This window comes from Prionailurus viverrinus, chromosome B3 (genome assembly GCF_022837055.1).
Source record: "Prionailurus viverrinus isolate Anna chromosome B3, UM_Priviv_1.0, whole genome shotgun sequence".
NCBI classification, from domain to species: Eukaryota; Metazoa; Chordata; class Mammalia; order Carnivora; family Felidae; genus Prionailurus; species Prionailurus viverrinus.
In genome coordinates, this window is record NC_062566.1 from 103,704,101 (window position 1) to 103,722,829 (window position 18,729).

General features: G+C 41.5%; 1 protein-coding gene across 2 annotated transcripts in view; it reads left to right on the forward strand.

Moving 5' to 3' along the window:
* Nucleotides 1–18,729, forward strand: part of PRKCH (protein kinase C eta) — a 232,515-nt gene that overhangs the window by 54,058 nt on the left and 159,728 nt on the right. For both annotated transcript variants that reach the window (XM_047861891.1, XM_047861892.1), the window contains exon 2: nucleotides 13,510–13,573. In XM_047861891.1, coding sequence (XP_047717847.1) covers nucleotides 13,510–13,573 — 64 coding nt within the window. The remainder of the gene's footprint in view (nucleotides 1–13,509; nucleotides 13,574–18,729) is intronic.

Consider the following 18,729-nt stretch of genomic DNA (forward strand, 5'->3'; position numbering starts at 1 on the left):
CTGTGGATGGAAACTAGTTCCTAAAAGCAGACGCTTTAGGAAGAAGTAAGAGAATGGAGCAGGTAAACTTTATGAAACCTTCTTGTGTGGTACATATTCATTAATCAGGCTTCTCAAAAAGACATAAATGCTGTAGGATTCTCTTCACAGGATGGTGGGAATGGTAGTTGAGGCCCTAAAATCCAAACCTAGGTTAACCAGCCGCCAATTTATTACGTCTTTTTCCCTCTGGGTGACTGTGCGGTATGGTGGGGATAATGGTGCTCTGCTTCTCCTTACTCAGAAGGCAGTTGTGAAGATAGATGGCAAAAAAGCACGTGGAACTGCTCAGGGTGCCTCACGTGACTGTGGGGTCTTTCTGCACTCTCTTCTTTCTCTTTTGCTCGCTCTGCTTTCTCCTATCCTCTAAACACGGTGTTGGCCCTTGACCCTTTGCTCTTTCAACTGTACCCTCTGTCCTTGGGATCAACTATCTTGTGGCTCAGTTGTACTTTTGCGTGGGTGACGCTTAAAACTCTGCCTGGCCCTTTGTTCTACGTTTCAGACCCCTCTATCTTTTGGCCAAACATTTCTACCTGAACCTGTCCTTTCAAAATCAAGATGTTTATAAATTAGAGTCATCCACACCCAACTGACCTTCTGGATTCTGTTACTTCTTCCAGGCTGTCTTACGAGCTTCCGATCCTGGAGCCTTTTTGGCTTTTCATCATCTTGAACCCTTAGTCTCCAAGTCACGCTGAGCTCCTCTTACAGTGTTTTCCTCCTGTTTCCTCCACTGCCAACCTGTATGGTTGGAATAGACCCTTAACTGTGCCCGCTATAACCCAGTCCAGTCTGCTCCCTGCTAGCTTGTCTTTTAGCCCATCCTTACTATCACTAGTCTCATTTTTTACACTTAAATTTAAACTCAACTTGGCATCCAAACCTTGCATTTCTAGCTTTACCTTCAAAACTCAAACTATATAGTACAACTTAACTAAACTACATGTTCCTTCCTGCCTTTGTGCTGTTCTCTCTGTCCCTATCTTGGCAGGGTAAATTGTAGAGGTGGAAGTGAACTTGCAGGGGAAGGTACAGGGATCTGGATGCACTTTAGCTTAGCATGAGGAGGACCTTTCCAACAGAGCTGCCAAAGATGGGATGGGTATCCTGGAAGAAGTCCTTCTGTTACCTCCCAGTTCCCAAGCCTGAGGGCTCTTACCTTCCTCCACCTGTGCAGCGTGTGGCTTCTCTTCTCTTTTGAAGCTGTTTTCTCTCACGTGCCACAACACTGCACCTGGGTGAGGCCACTCACCTCTCAGATTGCATCTCTGGTTCTTCTTTCTTCCATCTCCTAAATGAATTTCCTTTCCTGATTCTCCCTTTCCTGTGCTCTTTCTTGAAAAATTTAGTGGCTCTTAGTGATCAACTTTTGAGAAAGATTCCCAGAGAAGAACCCCATCCCTATCTTCACAGTTTGTCCTTATTTCTAACTTCTTGCTAGATGTTTCTATTTGAGTACCTTGTGTCCAAATTTGAACTCATTGCCTTCCTTTTAAAACATGTTCCTTCCCCCTGCGTTCCTTGGTTGGTTGATGGCAACAGAGGTTGGCAGACTTTTTTTGTAAAGGGCCAGACAGTAACTATTTTTTACTTTGTGGCCATAAGGTCTCGGCCATAACTCCTAACCTCTGCCTTTGTAGCACAAAAATACACATAGATAATATGTGAACAAAGATAGGTGTGCTGTGTTTCAATAAAACTTTACTTACAAAAATAAGCAGTGGGCTGAAATTGGCCTGTGGGTCATAGACCCTAGGTTACCCAGCTCCAAAATTCAATATTCCTTTGCCTTTCTACTACTTTTGTTTACTCACTTCAAATTATTTTTAATTTCTGCTGATTCTACCTTTATGAAACTTTTCATATTTCTAGACCATAGTGATTCTCCATTCGTTGGTCTAATAGACCAAATGCCCCTTTTACTTGTTACTCTCCATTAATTTGCATAATCAGAAACCTCTAGTGATGGCTCTTCGCATGCATAATAAGGTTAAAGTTTTCCCAGTGCAGCAGCTTCTATGGTTTTGCCTCCAACCTTCTCTTAGTCCTCTGAATGGACACTCCTCCATGCACACTGGTCTAGTTTGTATTCCGATATTTGTTCTACCGCCGCTCGTGATGTTCTCTTGACTCACGGTGGCCTCCCCTTCCACTTATTATAACTTGATTGTTCCTTCTCTTGATCTGCATGTGCTTTTAATGTTGTCCTTACCCTTTTGGCTGAGACTGTACTGGGCTGTATTTTATATTTTTCTGGCCTTCCTTGTTCTTCATCTGCAGTTGTTAAGCCGTAGATGGTCGATTGACATGGGTAATGATTAAACTCTATCTATCCTCCAAATCTGCTCATCCCTTTGGAGTTCTTGTCTCGGTTAATGGCACCAGGGACCGCCATTGGCCCTAGAGACTCTGTGGCTACTTCTCTTTCATCTTCCACTACACTTCGGTTACAAGGTTTGGCTGCTTCTCTCTCCCCTGTCTTTCCTCTGTCTGCCTCCTCCTCTCCATTCCCTCTGCTGCTGGCTTAGCTCAAGTCAGTGCCATCCTTCACTAAGACTGCCGGACTATTCTTTGAATGTTTATGCCCACCACCAGCTTCTTTCTCCTTATAACCCCAACACTCTATAGGTAGGGACCTGTCATATAGATGTGATCCTGTAACATTGCTGACTGAACCCCCTCAGTGGCTCTCCATTGTCCTAGGATAAGGGCTAACTTTCCATTGTGCCACGAGGCAATGATTGATCGAATACCCTTTCCTCTCCAGCGTCGTTCTTGACCTGTTTCATTGACAGAGTCTGCATTCAACCGTATGTAACACCAACAGGTCCTCTATGTATTAGTATATACTTCCTCTTCTGGTCTACCTGGAAAGCTATCTGAATTTCTAGGAAGGGCATAAATGTCCCTTCTGTAGAGCTTTCATTTCTCCTTCCTTCTGGAAGGCCAAAAAGAGTACAGGTGTCATAACCATTTGGGAGAGACACTTGGGCTGGAGGTATTTTCTGGTGTCCCTTGAAATTTAGAGTCTTTTCCAGTTGACCTAGAGCCTGAGCAATGGCCATTTAAGTATAAGCGAGTAAAGCATCCTGAATGCTTAAGTATGCTAAATATGTAGTTTTGGCTTATTCCTTGATTTGGTTTTGCTAGAGCTTTTGCCTTCTTCCTCCATTATGATGGATAGTGAGAGTCAACAATGTAGAATAATTCTGGGTGTATTTATATCCTTTTAAAAAATAATCTGACATCTTCAGTTTAAAATGTTAGGATGGGGGCAGAGCAGTGGGGGATAATTATTTCATTACAAATATTTGATATATCCCTGTTCACTCTAGAAAAGTAACTTAACATCTGTGGCAAAACTTACTAGACTCTATCTCCTGCTCTTTTCCCTTTTTTGTGGGAGCTTCCCTTCAGAGGAGGAGGCTTCTTGGGGCACTGACACCTCTTACCAGACAGCCACAGAGGCTGTGGAAAAGGAAGGAGGCTGGAAGGCTGCTGAGTAGGAGGTTGGGCATGGACAGCGTTTGTCTCCTGTAGCCAGGGTCAAACAGCCACCTGTCCGTTTCATCTAGTGCCTCATCCTGGCAAGTGGAGAGTATGTTCTCTTTCTGGAAGGGTCTATGGAGCAGGAAAGAGAAGGGTTGAGATCATGAAGAAAGTGCTCCTTTAAAGTGTTCTTTGATATGGGGGATATGCAGTATGGTGAAGGAACACAATTACTATGGTTCTCTCTCTCACTTCAGGATCTGCTTTGGTGTGAGGTTCTCGGGGACATCCTGTTGGAGGAGAAGGAAGGTGCCTCCTCGGTTTTGGAGGGTGCTATTCAGAGAAGCCTTTGCCGGTTTCCAGGGTGGGTGTTTGGCTTCTTCAGAAGGGCTTGGCCTGCCCATTTTGGTCCATTAGGAGCGCTAGCCTCTCTGGACTGCAGTGGGGCCTGGGCAGGGCCCTTCACAGCCTCTGTCCTCATTCACAGAGGATGCATCAGGTGAGCACAGAATTAAACTACCTGGGATGTAACTGGGGAGGAACCGTAGTGGAACATTTTGAAGAGCCTAAGGCGACCTTCATTTAATTTACATTTTCAGTCCCTTAGTTAGTGGAGTCAAAGATTGACAGAGAGACACTCACAGCACTTCTCCAGAAGACCATTTCTATCTATCCTTAGCCTACTTTTAGCAGAGAAAACAAAACCTCTCCTCAGAGATATTCAATCTTGACTCTTCAATCAATCAATCTTGATTTTTCCTTATGGGCAGAGAAACTTTGAAAAATTAATTTTAATGCACCAGACTTTAACTTTGCCCGAGATACGTCGTTTATGCTAGAACATAGGGGTAATGGACTGTCAGTTAAATTTACAATGGTTTTGTGGGTATGTTTAGCTGGGCTGGTGAAGAGCTATCATGAGCCTTAAGTGTGAATTTCAGAGACAGATTCTTTAGTAGTATTGAAACGTCTTCACTTGCTCAATGGAGTTCAGAAATCACTTCTGACTTGGAACCGTAGATATGAAAAACAAAACGAAACAAAACTTAAAGGCTAGTCCACCAGATGTCCTGCCACCAGAGCTGTGGTCACAGCCCGGGGCTCTATGCCCATCCCCTTTTCTGACCCTAATGGAAGGCCCAGACTTGGCGAGATGAGGACATAATCACTAAAATAGAGATAGTATCTTCCTTCACTTTCAACTTGAGTCAGATTTGATAAGCCTCACTCTTCTGTTCAGTTTTGGCCACCTTTTTCTGATAATTTTAATCTGTGATACCTCTTAGTGTGTTTTTAACTCCTAAAACTTGTCTGATTGTTAGATGAAAATAGAAAATCAGCAGGGCTGTGGGATTTGCCTCATTCACCCCCTTTTGCTATAAATGCCTTCCCACAGCGAGGGGATGCGTTGTCTGTCTACAGCACATGACACTGACTCGGGTCCTCCAGGCAGATGACTAATGGGTCCTGAGTTGCCCACTGCTTTTTACCAGCTCCAGCACAGATTTGCTATGCTTAGCAGCTCCTGCCTCGTACCCCGCATGGGGAGCCATCTAGTGACACCGTCAGGCTGGTGCCACTACCACTGGCCTTGGCAGTGAGGAGGCGAGCCTGGAACACTGAGGAAAACTGGCATTTGACAGGGAGCATCCTCAGGTGCTGATGGCATGAGTCTTGCCTGAGTTCCCAAAGGAGACAGGTGATGTGATGACCTACCATGCCAGAAACACAGGCAAGCTGGCATCAGGGGAGCAAAAGGCAAGGGGTAAGCCTGCGGTAACCCATAGACAGATGCCGTCACACATTGCAGCCTTGAGAAAGGCTGCTATGGAACCAGTATGTGATCTTCATTGAATCTGGGTCTTGTCTTGGCCTTCACCGCTGGTGACCTTGGTCAGTTCCATTACCTCCCTGAGCCTCCATTTTTCCCGTCCGTATAGTGGTGGTGGTGATACTTGCAGGTGGTGAAGGTGAGAAACAATGTAGGTCAGGCACTTAGCTCCTACATATTGATAAACTCAAGACATAGTAGCTGTTATTTGTATTATTAAAGAACACAGCTGTATATTTCCTTGTTGGAGATATGAACTTTCATTCTTAAGCCTGATAGTTTCAGCTGACAGAGAATTGTGAAATACTTTATCACGGTTTTAGGTGGTTACTTATCGCTAGAGAGCAGGACTTAGAAAAGTTATAGAAACAAGCCACCAAGCCAAAAATCTGAATCTCACAGATGTTTGGCTCAAGGCCCAGAGTCTAGGTGAACTTCTACTTTTGCCCAAATAAAGGATTGTTTTTTTTTTTTCCTTTTAATATGCTAGATCCCTCTGCTTATCCCAGGACAAGATGAATATTAAGTAGACAGAAGGTTCCTGTCTGTGATCAATTCTAATGCCTTTTGTGAAGGGAAATGGTTGTAAATTATTACCAGTTAATTAAATGAGTGTTTCCGTTGAGTCCTGTGTGTAGGCTTTTATCTAAGCCTGTTTAGAATCATGCAACATCAGAGCTAGAAAGGTTTTTAGACAGTCCTCTCATTTCATGACCAAGGAGACAGAGTCGGGATGTAAGTGACTTGTTCAGCTTCTGCCAAGTGATGCCAAGGGAAGGCAAACACAGGGTAGGGGTGTAGAGGGGAGGGAGGGGATCCTAGAGATCTAGTGGGCACATCAAGCAAACAGAGCAGGATGCCTAGGCCGTGGGCCCATGAACTCCACACGCTACTGGTATGCCTTGGTGTCATTTTGGCGTGCTTTTATATTTTGTGAAGTGCTCTCACATGTTTATTATAGCATGTGGGGATATTATTCCCATTTTATAGGTGATGAAATTGAGGTGATCAAATGCAACTTCCAATTCAACTCATTAGACTAAATCAACAGATATTTGTTGAGTGTTTATTTGGTTCAAGGAACTTTGCTAGGCCCTTTGGGGAACATAAAAGTGTCAGATCCTGCTGGAGTGGAGCTTACAGACTTACTGCAAGTGACAAGATATAAGTATATGAAATTTTATCTAATTGTTCAAGGGCATAGGTAAGTATTAAGATAATACTCAAGATAGGAATTTTGAGACTAGAGGGATCAATGCTCATGTCAAGATCTTCCTGGGAAAAGTTCTTTCCTTCAGCCCCTATGGCTGGTTCATTTTCACCAGGTACACTGGGTTCCATATCCCACCTGTAGCCCTAGGGAGCTACTTTGGGAAATCCTGAACACCTGGAGATAATCCCAGCCCTAGGAATAATTCAGTAAAGGTTTGAATGAGTGGCTAGGTGAAGAGAGACTTTCCAAGCAGAGATGACAGCATGAGCAAAGGAATGGCTAAGCCATGGTGAGGAGACAGGCCTGACTGGATGAGCAGGTTTAAAGAATGGAAGCTTGAAAAAGAGGTTTGGATAAATTAATGTGGAGGCAGTGAAAGGGAACCCAGGTAGCCCAGAGAGCCAGGTGGAACAGCTTGAGTTTTATTCTGAAGGCACTGGGAAGCCAGCTGAGGCTTCGAAGGGGAAGTTGATAAGAGCGGCCCTTGGGAAAGGGTATCTGGGTGGTGAGGTATAGACTCTTTGTTTTCCTACCTTAGAAGTTTTTAACTTTGATGCAGTCCAACTTGTCACTTTTTTTTTTGTCGCTTGTACATATTCTTGTACTTGATGTCATGTCTTGCACTTGGATGTCCTACCTAAGAAACCATTGTCTAACCCAAGGTCAGGAAAACTTACTCCTATGCTTTCTTCTAAGAATTTTATAGTTTTAGCTCTGTATTGGGTCTCTGATCCATGTTGAGTTCATGTTTACATATGGTATAAGGTACAGGCCACCTTCATTCCTTGGCATGTGGATATCCAGTTGTCCTAGCACCATTAGTTAAAAAGAACATTCTTTTTCCATTTAATTGTGTTGGTACTCTCATGCCCTGTGGTAATCCTTCCCTATCACTTGTCCTATTTTCCTTACCCTTGCGTCCAGGCAACCCCTGATCACCTTTCTGTCACTATAGATTAGTTTGCCTTTTCTAGACAGAATGTACTCTTTTTTGTTTGGTTTCTTTCATTCAGTATTCTTCCATGCTGTTGCATGCATCAACAGTTCATTCTTTTTATTATTGAATGCTATTCCAGTATATGGCTATACCACATTTTAAAAACTCCTGTGAGCATTTGTGTGCATGTCTTTGTATGGACACATGCTGTCTTTAATCTTGGGTATATACCTAGAGCGGAATGGCCGGATCAAATGGGAGGTGTGTGTGTTGTGTAACTTTTTAAGAAAATGTCAAACTGTTTCCAGAGTAATGGTGCCATTCTATAGTCACATCAATAGTGTGTGAGAATTCCAGTTCTTCCGTATTTGTGCAAACAGTATGGTTGGACTTTTCAATGTTAGCCATCCTAAGAGGTATATATTGTTATTGCATTGTGGTTTTAATTTGCATTTCTCTAATGAGTAATGATGTCGAGCTTGTTTTTATGTACCTATCTGCCATCTGTATATCTTCTTCAGTGAAACATGAAGTGATGAAACCCATCTTTGAAAAGTTAGATTGTTCGTTTTATTAGTGAATTTTGTAAGTCCTCCATTCTGGATACAAATACTTTATCAGATATAGGATTTACTCCTAATCTGTTTTCTACTATTTTCAACTATTTTCTCCTAATCTGTGATTCATATTTCATACTCTTGAGCAGGTCTTTCAAAGAGAGAAACTTTAATTTTGATGAAGTCCAATTTGTCATTTTTTTTCTTCCATGGATTGTGCTTTTGGTTTCATATCTAGAAAAACTTGTCTAACCCAGGATCCTCCCAACTTTCCCTTGTGTATTTTTCTTGAAGTATTAAATTTTTAGGTTTTTCTTTAGGTCTGTGATCCATTTTGAGTTAATTTTTGTGTAATTTACAATGTAAGAGTTGAAGTTCACTATTTTGCATATAGACATCCATTGGTTACAGCGCCATTTGTTGAATTAATACTATTTGTGCATTATAATGTCATTTTTAAAAAGTCCATTGTTATGGGTGAATGGATAAAGAAGATGTGGTATGTATATATATATATATATATATATATATATATATATATATATATAATGGAGTATTACTCAGCAATCAAAAAGAAGGAAATCTTGCCGTTTGCAACTACATGGGTGGAACTAGAGGGTTTTATGCTAAGGGAAATTAGAGAAAGACAAATATCATATGACTTCACTCATAGGAGGACTTTAAGATACAAAACAGATGAACATAAGGGAAGGGAAGCAAAAATATAAAAATAGGGAGGGGGATAAAACATAAGAGACTCATAAATATGGAGAACAAACAGAGGGTTACTGGAGGGCTTGTGGGAAGGGGGATGGGCTAAAATGGGTAAGGGGCATTAAGGAATCTACTCCTGAAATCACTGTTATACTATATGCTAACTAACTTGGATGTAAATTAAACAAAAAGAAAAGTCTATTGCTTTCTGAGTTTTGACAGCGCCCAGGAGTGCCCTTCTGACCCACAGAAGTGGTCTATTGGAGAGAAGTGTTAGTATAGTTATATCTCCCTGAATGTCTGTTACAGAAAGAATGCTAAATGCATCCATTTCTATGTGATGCCTCCCTAACACTCTGGCCTCAGCCTTTTTCTGTTGGACATTCTCTCAGTGCTTTAGATGATGACATGGCTAACCCATGCCCTGACATTGGAGGCCATAAAGCTGAGAAGGAAAATTATTTGAACCAAGTGGATGTGGGATGTAGCAAACCTTGGGGCCTAGAACAAACTGTAGTTCTAGAGAGAAAATAGGAAGCTCCTAGGATTTTGGGCCTAACCACTACACAGGATGTGGGAAACAGAGCCTGATGGCACATAGAAGAGGTGCAAAGGTTTTAGTTGATAGCAAACTCAGCCTGGCTCACTAGGGCTTCTCATAGTGTTCATGCAGTCTGTAGCTGCATCAGCAATGGACAGTGTCACTGACAACATCAAGGTTGGTGTTATTTTGCTCTCCTCTGTAAGGACCCAGTCATACCTACAGGCTGATGTTCTCTTTTTAAGGGTATATGGATAAATTAAGGCATATCTGGAGGAAACTGATCTGAATGTGGAAGGAGGAGAAAACCATGCCTTGTAGGAAGCTACTGAAGGAGCTTGGGATATTCACATTGTGTTAACTTATTTACTCATTAGTTCCACGAATGTTTCAGTCCTCCTATGTTCAAGGTAGATTCTAAGGGACAGGGCATAATGACTGCAGCATGATGTGGGTTCTAGCAATGGTGTCTAGAATGGTGCAAAGTTGTCCAACTGCTTGAAGAGGTCTGGGAAAATTGGGGCACCTGGGTGGCTTAGTCGGTTAAGCATCTGACTCTTAATTTCAGCTCAGGTCATGATCTCATGGTTGTGAGATTGATCCCTGCATCAGGCTCTGCACCGGGCATTAAGCCTGCTTAAGATTCTCCCTCCCTCTCTGTCTGCCCCTTCTCCACTCGTGCACGTGAATGCACATTCTCTCTCTCAAAGGGAAAAAAATAAAAGGTCTGGGAAAGTCTTCCTATAAGGATGAGTTTTGAGTTGTTTTTTCTTTTAATTTTTTAATTCTTTAAATTTCTGATGGAGACTGAATGTGAATGGGGGAGGGGCAGAGAGAGAGGGAGACAGAATCTGAGGCAGGCTCAGAGGAAGAAACACAGAGGAAGAAACAGAGGGCTTAACATGGTTTAAAGGCAACCCGAGAGAGAGAAAGAGGTGCTGGAAAGGAGCGTGCGCACGCGCGAGAGAGATATGCTGGAAAGGAGTCTGAGAGAGAAAGAGAACAGTGAGAAGATGAGGAAAGTGGGTGCCCTGGAAATAAGGAGCAAAGAGATCATAAAGAAGGAAGCTGTCAAGAGGATCAGAGCTGCAGAAATGAATGGACATGAAAACACATATCTTTGTATTTGACAGTGGTTTTTTCCTTTTTTTGTATTTTGTATTTGTCATTGGTTGCAGAAGCTGTTTCGATGCCAAGAGGAGGCAGAGGATCAGATTGTAGGGGTAAAATGGATGTTTGAAGGTATAGAGGGGAGGCGATAACTTTTTAAATAGTTGACTAATTTTCTTTGGCTGCCAATTTGGATAATCTTTTGGGTACAGATGATAGGACACCCTACTCAAACTGGCCAAAGCAAAAGGAATTTACAGGCTCAGATAACTGAAAAGTCCAGAAGAATCAAGCCTTGCTTGATCTAAGGATGTAAATGACAATAAGACCTGGTCTCTTTCTGTCTGTTGGCTTTCTCTTTGTAACTGGCTTCCTTCTTTAGCCCAATGTGGTGACAGGAAGGGTGCCGGACACTCCCAAGTTTATGTCCTTCTAGATTAAAGCTCAGCAGAAGTGAGATCTTGTCTCTTCCTTATAGATCCAGGATTCCTAATTGGATCCAGTTAGATTTTGTGCCCACACCTGAGCCAGTTACTGTGGGTAGGGAATAGTGATTACTCAGATGATTGGTTATAGGGTACGTGTCAGCTCCAGGCCAGCCATCGTGGCTGGAAGAATTCAGTGCCTTGACTGGCGAGGCCTGGGTCACATGTCCAATCTGGAACTAGGAGTAGAATCCCAGCTGTACCATCTGGACCACCATAAGGGAGGGATATTTCTCAAATCAAGCGGAAGTGCTGTTCCTGGAGGCTGGAATGGATGTTCTACCTGGAGAGAAAATAGCCACCGTAGCTGTAGAGGAAAGACTAGTATCAATGCATGGAAACTAATGGTGGAAACACTTCTGCTTTTGGAGAGAGATACATTTTTACACCAAAACCCGGTATACTCTTAAACATGCGTATGAAACCGCAAACAGCAGTTTCACAGCATAGCACTTTTCCTTACTGTGTGACATGCGCGTATCTTCTGTTGCAGAATCCCTGTTGTGTGCAACCCATGCCATTGTTTTCCTGTCAGACTGATGGTGGACCAGTAGTTTGTAAAGCCCTCTTCTAAGGTCAGGGGTCTTAGCTGGGCTAGGCTTGACGCTGGTGTTTGAGGCTGGCTTTTCCATGGTGACGGTGGCAGTGGTCAAAAATGAGGAAGCAAACCCGTTTTACTTGTGAGGGCTCCTGATTCCGTGTGGTGGCACCTCCGGCTGTCAGAGCAGCTCTGGGCCCGTGGGGGTGGAGTGGCCTTCTTTGTGGGCCCGCAGGGCAGTGTTGCAGGGAGTTTACGGGCTGGCCGTGGACCGCAGGATCTCGGAGGCGGCCCCGGCAGTCTGTCTGTCTGTCTGGAGGCTGGCAGCAGCTCCTTCTATGCCAGCAGCAGTTTACATTGTGAGTTGAATGTGTGTGCATGCCTGTGCTTTCTGCCAGGCCTTTATATTGAAGATGAGGGAGTGGCTTGTAAAAATAACATATTTTTAACTTGAAACAAGTCAAGGCAGAGAGTGGAGACAATTAGAGACTGACATCCTGTTTAGTCATCTCTCCAGAGAGCTCTATTTTCAGAACTGTTCCATAAAGGTTCACAAGTGGTATTAAGATAGTTAAGGGGTTATTGTTAACTAAGCGGTAGTCATGAGGTAAGTAGCCGGTTTGAACACTGGGGTGATCCACAGTGTGGTAACACCGTGACAGCAGATTTTGTGCAGAAGAATGGGGGGTTTATAAGAATAGGCTGTTGTACAGGTGACACTTTCTGAGTCAGAGCAAAACAGGCATCTTTTATTTTGAAAAAGTATGGAATTGGAGCGTGGTATTAAAAAAATATGTAAGGTCAATGCATTTTTTCCACCAGTCTTTGTCACCTATGGGTACAGTAAAAACAGTAAATAGCACTGTCAAGGCTCTTTGAGCTCATCTGGTGGAAGCCATGCCAGAAATGCTGAATAGTGATGTCACTGACTTTTGAATGAGAACAGCGAAGCTAGGGGTGGTTAAAGACCTTGCCCAGAGACCTGAACCAGCTGGGGCAGTCAGGCTGGAGGCCATGTCCTTGCCTAGTTTGGACACGATACCATACGATTTGCAGCTTCTTTAAATGTAATATTCTACCAAAAATGACCAGCTGTATCTGTACTCAGCTTCTCTGGACCTCTCTCTCTCAGATGAAAAGTGAAAGGCAGAAATGGAGCCATGGCTGAATCTGACAAGATTTTGACAGCTGTAAATTCACATATTGGGGGCCAGAAGAACCTCACAGTCCAAGGCCCAGAGGTGTTCTTGGGGAGTTCAAGGTTTAGCATGCAGCACGGAGAGGGCAGAGCCTGTCTACCTGGAATAAGTGTGATCAGAGCAGATCTAGAGGGCGCTGCCCAAATCTGGAGGCATGCTGCATGAGGGTCTTTGGGAACCTGAGTGTGTGTGGAGGATGAGACCTAGCTGGGAGACTGCAAGCTGCCTCGTTTGCAGAGCGGATGTCTTGATATCTCAGAGCATAGATTAAGAGCTTTAAAGGATGTTGACGCTCCGGGAATGAGCAAGAGCAGTGTATGCAAAGCTCCTGAATTGCCTTCCCTGGTGCTTCCTGAAGATGAACTACACTTAGAGAAAATGGTAGAGATGGAGACAGTATTCTCCTACTTTTTACTTCCTAAAAGGAAAGGTTGCAACTGACTATGCCACATTTGTTCATTACCTTGTATGTTGCCATTGTTTCTCTATTTCATACACCCGCCATGTGGGTTAATAAAATGTTGCCCTGACGTCAGCTAGGAATGTCTCAGAAACAGTGACCAAGTTTTTGCGTACTTCTCAATAATATCACAAGGAGCCAAAATGGAAGAGAATAAAATTCAAGACCAGGAAAACTTATTGAAAGAACCGTTTCTCTTAGATTTGCTTTTTTATCTTTGTAGTTTCTTGTGCACTCATTTCTTATTCCCCTACTGTTGAATGAAAGACTGCTGAGGTCTGATTTATGGCTGTGATTTGCACAATGTAGACCTCTTTGTAAAGAATTATTTGAGGCCCTCAAAAAAAATACTTTACAATTAGAATATGACACACAATTCTTTTCTCTTTCTAGGTGGATCTGGAGCCAGAAGGGAAAGTATTTGTGGTAATAACCCTAACAGGGAGCTTCACTGAAGGTAAGGATAAGTTTTGGCTGTTCCTGGTAGAAGTTAGTTCATACTCAGTAAGAATTTCTAACATGGAAATTATAAAAAGAGCATTTTGTAGAAGATGCTTTAGAAAATTGTTTTATGTTGGGTGGGCTGGTGTTTTGTTTCTAAGGATCTATTGCTTTGGGTTGCCAGATTCAATATATTTGCTAAATCTGACAATCTCGTGATTTAACATATGCACTGAGTTTTATTTTCTTCATCATCATTTTAGCCGAATTGGTTCTTGCCTCTTTTCGTTCATGCCTATTAAATTGTGCTTCAGATTTTTGCCTTGGGGCCAACCTTTTAGTTTGCCCCTGAATGTGTTAAAAATTTAAGGATCATGTTCCCTTTCTTATAATCTTTGTCTCATTCTCTCCTTTAAAGGATTCTATTCCTCTTCCACTTCCCATCCCTAATTTTTTAAAAAATAAATGAGGTAAAATTTACATATAGTGAAATGCACAGATCATAAGTGAAGAATTTGAGCTTTGGCAAATGCACACAACCATGTAAACAACACCCCAATCCAAAATAAAGAACATTTCCACCACTCTGAAAGTTCCCTTTCTGCCCTTTCCCAGTCAGCCTCCCGATGCAATAAATGGGATGTTTTGTTTTGTTTTCTCACCGTAGTTTTTTCTATTCTCGAAGCTTATGTAAATGGAACTACATAGTATGTTCTCTTTTGTGTCTGATTTCTTGCGCAGAGCATAATTTCTTTGAGATCATTGTGTGCGTCAGCATCCTATTCCTTTCTATTGCTGAGTATTCCATTGTATAAACGTAGTAGAATGTGTTTACCCATTCTCTTCTTGATGGACATTTGGAGTCTTCCCTATTTTTGGTTATTATGAATAATGCTGTTATGCCCATTCTTATACATACATTTTTGTTGATGTACACTTTCATTTCTCTTGGGTAGATATGTAGTGATGGAATTGCTGGATAATAAAGGAGATACATGTTCGACTTTATAAGAAACTCTTTAATGTATGGGGTGCCTGAGTGTCTCAGTCCGTTAAGCATCTGACTTGGGCTCAGGTCATGATCTCGCGGTGTGTGAGTTCTCCCTCTCTCTTTCTGCCTCTCCCCCACTCCTGTGCACACGTGCCCGCATGGGTGCTCTCTCTCTTTCAAAAATAAATAAACATTAAATTTTTTTTTAAAAACTCTCAAATGTTTATCTAAAGTGGTCATATTTTTATATTCCCACGGGCAATGTATTGAACATTCCAATTATCCCATATCCTCGCCAATACTTGGTATGTTTATCCTCTTTAATTTTAGAGATTCTAGTGGGTATAAAATAATATCTTGTGGTTTTAATTTGCATTTCCCTGATGTTGAATACTTTTTCATGGGCTGATTGGTCATTTTCTTCCTAAGTGCATGAAGTCTTTTGTTTTCTGAAACTGAGTTTGTCTTTTTATTATTGATTTATAGGAGTTGTTTGTGTTTCTAGATAAGCATCCTTTGTGAGAAATTTGTATTGTGAATAGTTTCTCCAAGGGTGTGGCTTGCCTTTTCACCTTCTTAACACTTGAGCTGAAGTTTTAAATTTTTCTGAAGTCCAGGGACACCTTGGTGGCTCAGTTGGTTATGCATCCAACTCTTGATTTTGGCTCAAGATCTCACAGTTATGAGATCAAGCCCTGCATCAGGCTCAGGGCTAGTGTGGAACCTGAATAAGATTCTCCCTCTCCTTTTGCTCCTCCCCTGTGTGTACTCTTTCTCTCTCTCTCAAAAAATAAATGTTTAAAAAAATTTTCTCTGAAGTCCAATTTATCAATCTCTTCTTTCATAGTTTTATATATTTTGTATCCTCCTTAAAAAATCTGTCATAGTGTCACAAAAATATTCTCCCATTTTCTTTTAGAAGCTTTTATTTTAAAAAAAATTTTTTTTTTTTAACGTTTATTTATTTTTGGGACAGAGAGAGACAGAGCATGAACGGGGGAGGGGCAGAGAGAGAGGGAGACACAGAATCGGAAGCAGGCTCCAGGCTCCGAGCCATCAGCCCAGAGCCTGATGCGGGGCTCGAGCTCACGGACCGCGAGATCGTGACCTGAGCTGAAGTCGGACGCTTAACCGACTGCGCCACCCAGGCGCCCCTCTTTTAGAAGCTTTTAGGCTTAGCTTTTATGTTTAGGTCTGTGTTATGTTATATTTAAGTTTTTGTTCCTTCTTAATATTTGTGTGTGAAGGGGTTGACCTTTCTTTTCTCCATTCTCTAATCCAGTTGTTATACTACCTACCATTTGTGGAAGACTTTCATTTTTCCATTGGATCACCTTGGAACCTTTGTCACCAATCAATTGGCCCCACTGTGGATCTATTTAAGGATTTTCTATTTTGTTCCATTGATCTATTTTTTCTATCTTTATGCCAGGACCACACCATGTTTATTGCTATTGCTTTATAGTAAGTCTTAAGGTTAAATAGTGTGAGTCTTCGAAATGTGTTCTTTTTGATTGTTTGTTTGAAGGTTATTTTAGTTGTTCTCAGTATTTAAAACTAAAAAAAATTTTTTTAATGTTTATTTATTTTTGAGACAGAGAGACAAAGCGTGAGCAGGGGCAGGGCAGAGAGAGAAAGGGAGACAGAATCCGAAGCAGGCTCCAGGCTCTGAGCTGTCAGCATGGAGCCCGACGTGGGGCTTGAACTCATGAACCATGAGATCATGACCTGAGCCGAAGTCGGATGCTTAACTGACTGAGCCACCCAGGTGCCCCACAGTATTTAAAATTTTGATGTCAGTGTTAGAGTCAGCTTATCAATTTCCACACAAAAGCCTGTTGGATTTCAAATTAAGTTGTATTGAATCTATAGGTCACTTTGAGGAGAACTGACATCTGAACAATTGTGAACATCTACAAATTCATAAACATGGTATATTTCTCCATTTACCAATGGCTTTTAATGTTTATCATCTATACTAGTATTAACATTTCTATATAATTTTCAATATAGAGATCTTGTACATTTTTAAAAATGTATTCCTAAGTATTTTAAACTCTTGATGCTGTTATAAATGGTATTTAGAAGTTTTAATTTGAAATTGTTAGCAGTATATAGAAATGAATTTTTTTGTTTGTTTCTTGACTTTGCATCCTATGACCTTAAAAAACATTCCATTATTACTTCTACTAGAGTATTTTTTTTGGGGGGGGGGGAGATATCTTAGGATTTTCTCTGTAAATAATCATGTTGTCTATGAATAAAGGCAGTTTTCTTTTTCTTTCCTAATACTTATGGCTTTTATTTCCGTTTCATGTCTTATTGTGCCTGGAGGCCTCTAGGACAGACCTCCTTGTCTAATAACTAATTTTAGAAAGAAGGAATTTAGTCTTTCCCTACGAAGTATAATGTTAGGTGTATGCAGTTTGTAAATACTTTTCATCACAATTGAGGAAGTTCTTTCCAGTCCTAGTTTTCTGATCGGTTTGTTTTTTTCTTCTTTTTCTTTTAGATCAAGAGTAACTTAAATTTTAGCAAGGGCTTTTTCTTATGGTTTTTCTCTTCTGTTCTTTATTTTCTAGCAGGCAGCTAAAATACTGGTTATCACCTTAAAAGCCTTGTGAAGGCTTTTGAGAGTGGGATTTTTTTTCAACCCTTCCCCCTTAGTTCTTGGACAAATTCCATAGTCCTGGGACATAGTTTTCACTCATAAGGTGTAATCAAGTTGGGGTTTCAGTAGAAAGCCCAAGGTGTTTTAAGTCCCTTTAACTTTATGGGACTTGGGCTTCAGACTCACTGTCCTACAGTGAGAAACAGAAATCTCATCTCCTTTCTTTCAGCCTTCTAGTTCTTGCTTTTTGTGGACCTTTTCGAATCTCCCATGCACATGCACAGATTGGAGGAGTTAATAGATTTGGGGGTTCTTGTCTCTGTGGCCTTCTTTTCAGGTGTTCTCTGCTCAGTTTCCATTCATCTGTTTCTGAATCTTGTCATTTTACTCCTCAAGCCGATAAAACCCTAGCTTTCTGTTTGAATTCTGTTGATTTGACCCTTTGCAGCCGGCAGAATAATCTTGGGAGATGGCCCATAAATAATGGATCTTGACCAGTGCAACTCCCTTCTTTCACGTGTCAGATTCCCTCCAATTTCTGTCCTTTTCTGGTTGCTCTCCAGTGTTTTTAACTAATTGTTTTAAGATATATTTTATAGAGGATTTAATTCTTTTCGGTGGGAGGGTTAGCCAATTAAAAACTACGCCACCATTACTAAAATCTTTGTGAACGTTTTTAAGCATGTGGCTTAGTGGTTTGTCCATTTGATGTTGGCATTTTGCAAATTGGTGACGCCTTTGAAAATTGGTTTTCTCTCCTCTCAGCTGACTGTTCTTATTCGTGTGGGCGAATTGTTTTAATGTTAATGTTTAATTTTTCTGTCGTCTCAGTTGTTGCATCTTATCAGATGTTTTGCTCCAATATGGAAATTAGCAGAAAAGTGGGATACTTGGACGTGAAAAAGCAATCCAGATTCTAGTTTGATCTGCTCACAGACCTTGTTGTTTTGCTTGGTATCTTGTACATAGGGGGTTTGTGAGAAAAATGAGTCCACTGAGAGTGCAAATAAAATAGAATGTGATATCACAGACCACTGTTGCTAGAACATTCTCATAGCACATGGAACATGGCCAAAACCATGGTATAGACAAACCCGGGCATGAGAGAAGTGACAGAGTGGGAAGTGGGTGAGGTTCTCCATGTGTTGAACTATCTTTCTGCGCTAAGTTACATGGGAGTAAGGCCATGCACATTAGACCACATCTGGATGTGCTGTAGTCATTATGTGACTTCTTTTTTTAAGAGTTATGCCACCTCTGTAGGACTAAATTATACTAAGGTTCTATCCTCTTTAAATGTACACCGGCAACACTAAAACACTGGCACTGGAATTCTTACGGATGTTCTTATTATATTAATTTATTAGTTTTAATGATAAGAAGAAACAAATGCCAAATATTACTAGGGCTGGGTTCTTACCAGGTCATTGCAAGGGTAGCCCTTTTAGAGGTGACCCTGGGTAAAATTGGGAGGCTGGCCGAGTTCCTCCGTGATAAATCCTACATCCCCTGTAAGTTAGTTCTTTTTGCTCTCTGCCTTTAACTGTGTCTTACTCTGGTAAGATGCCTA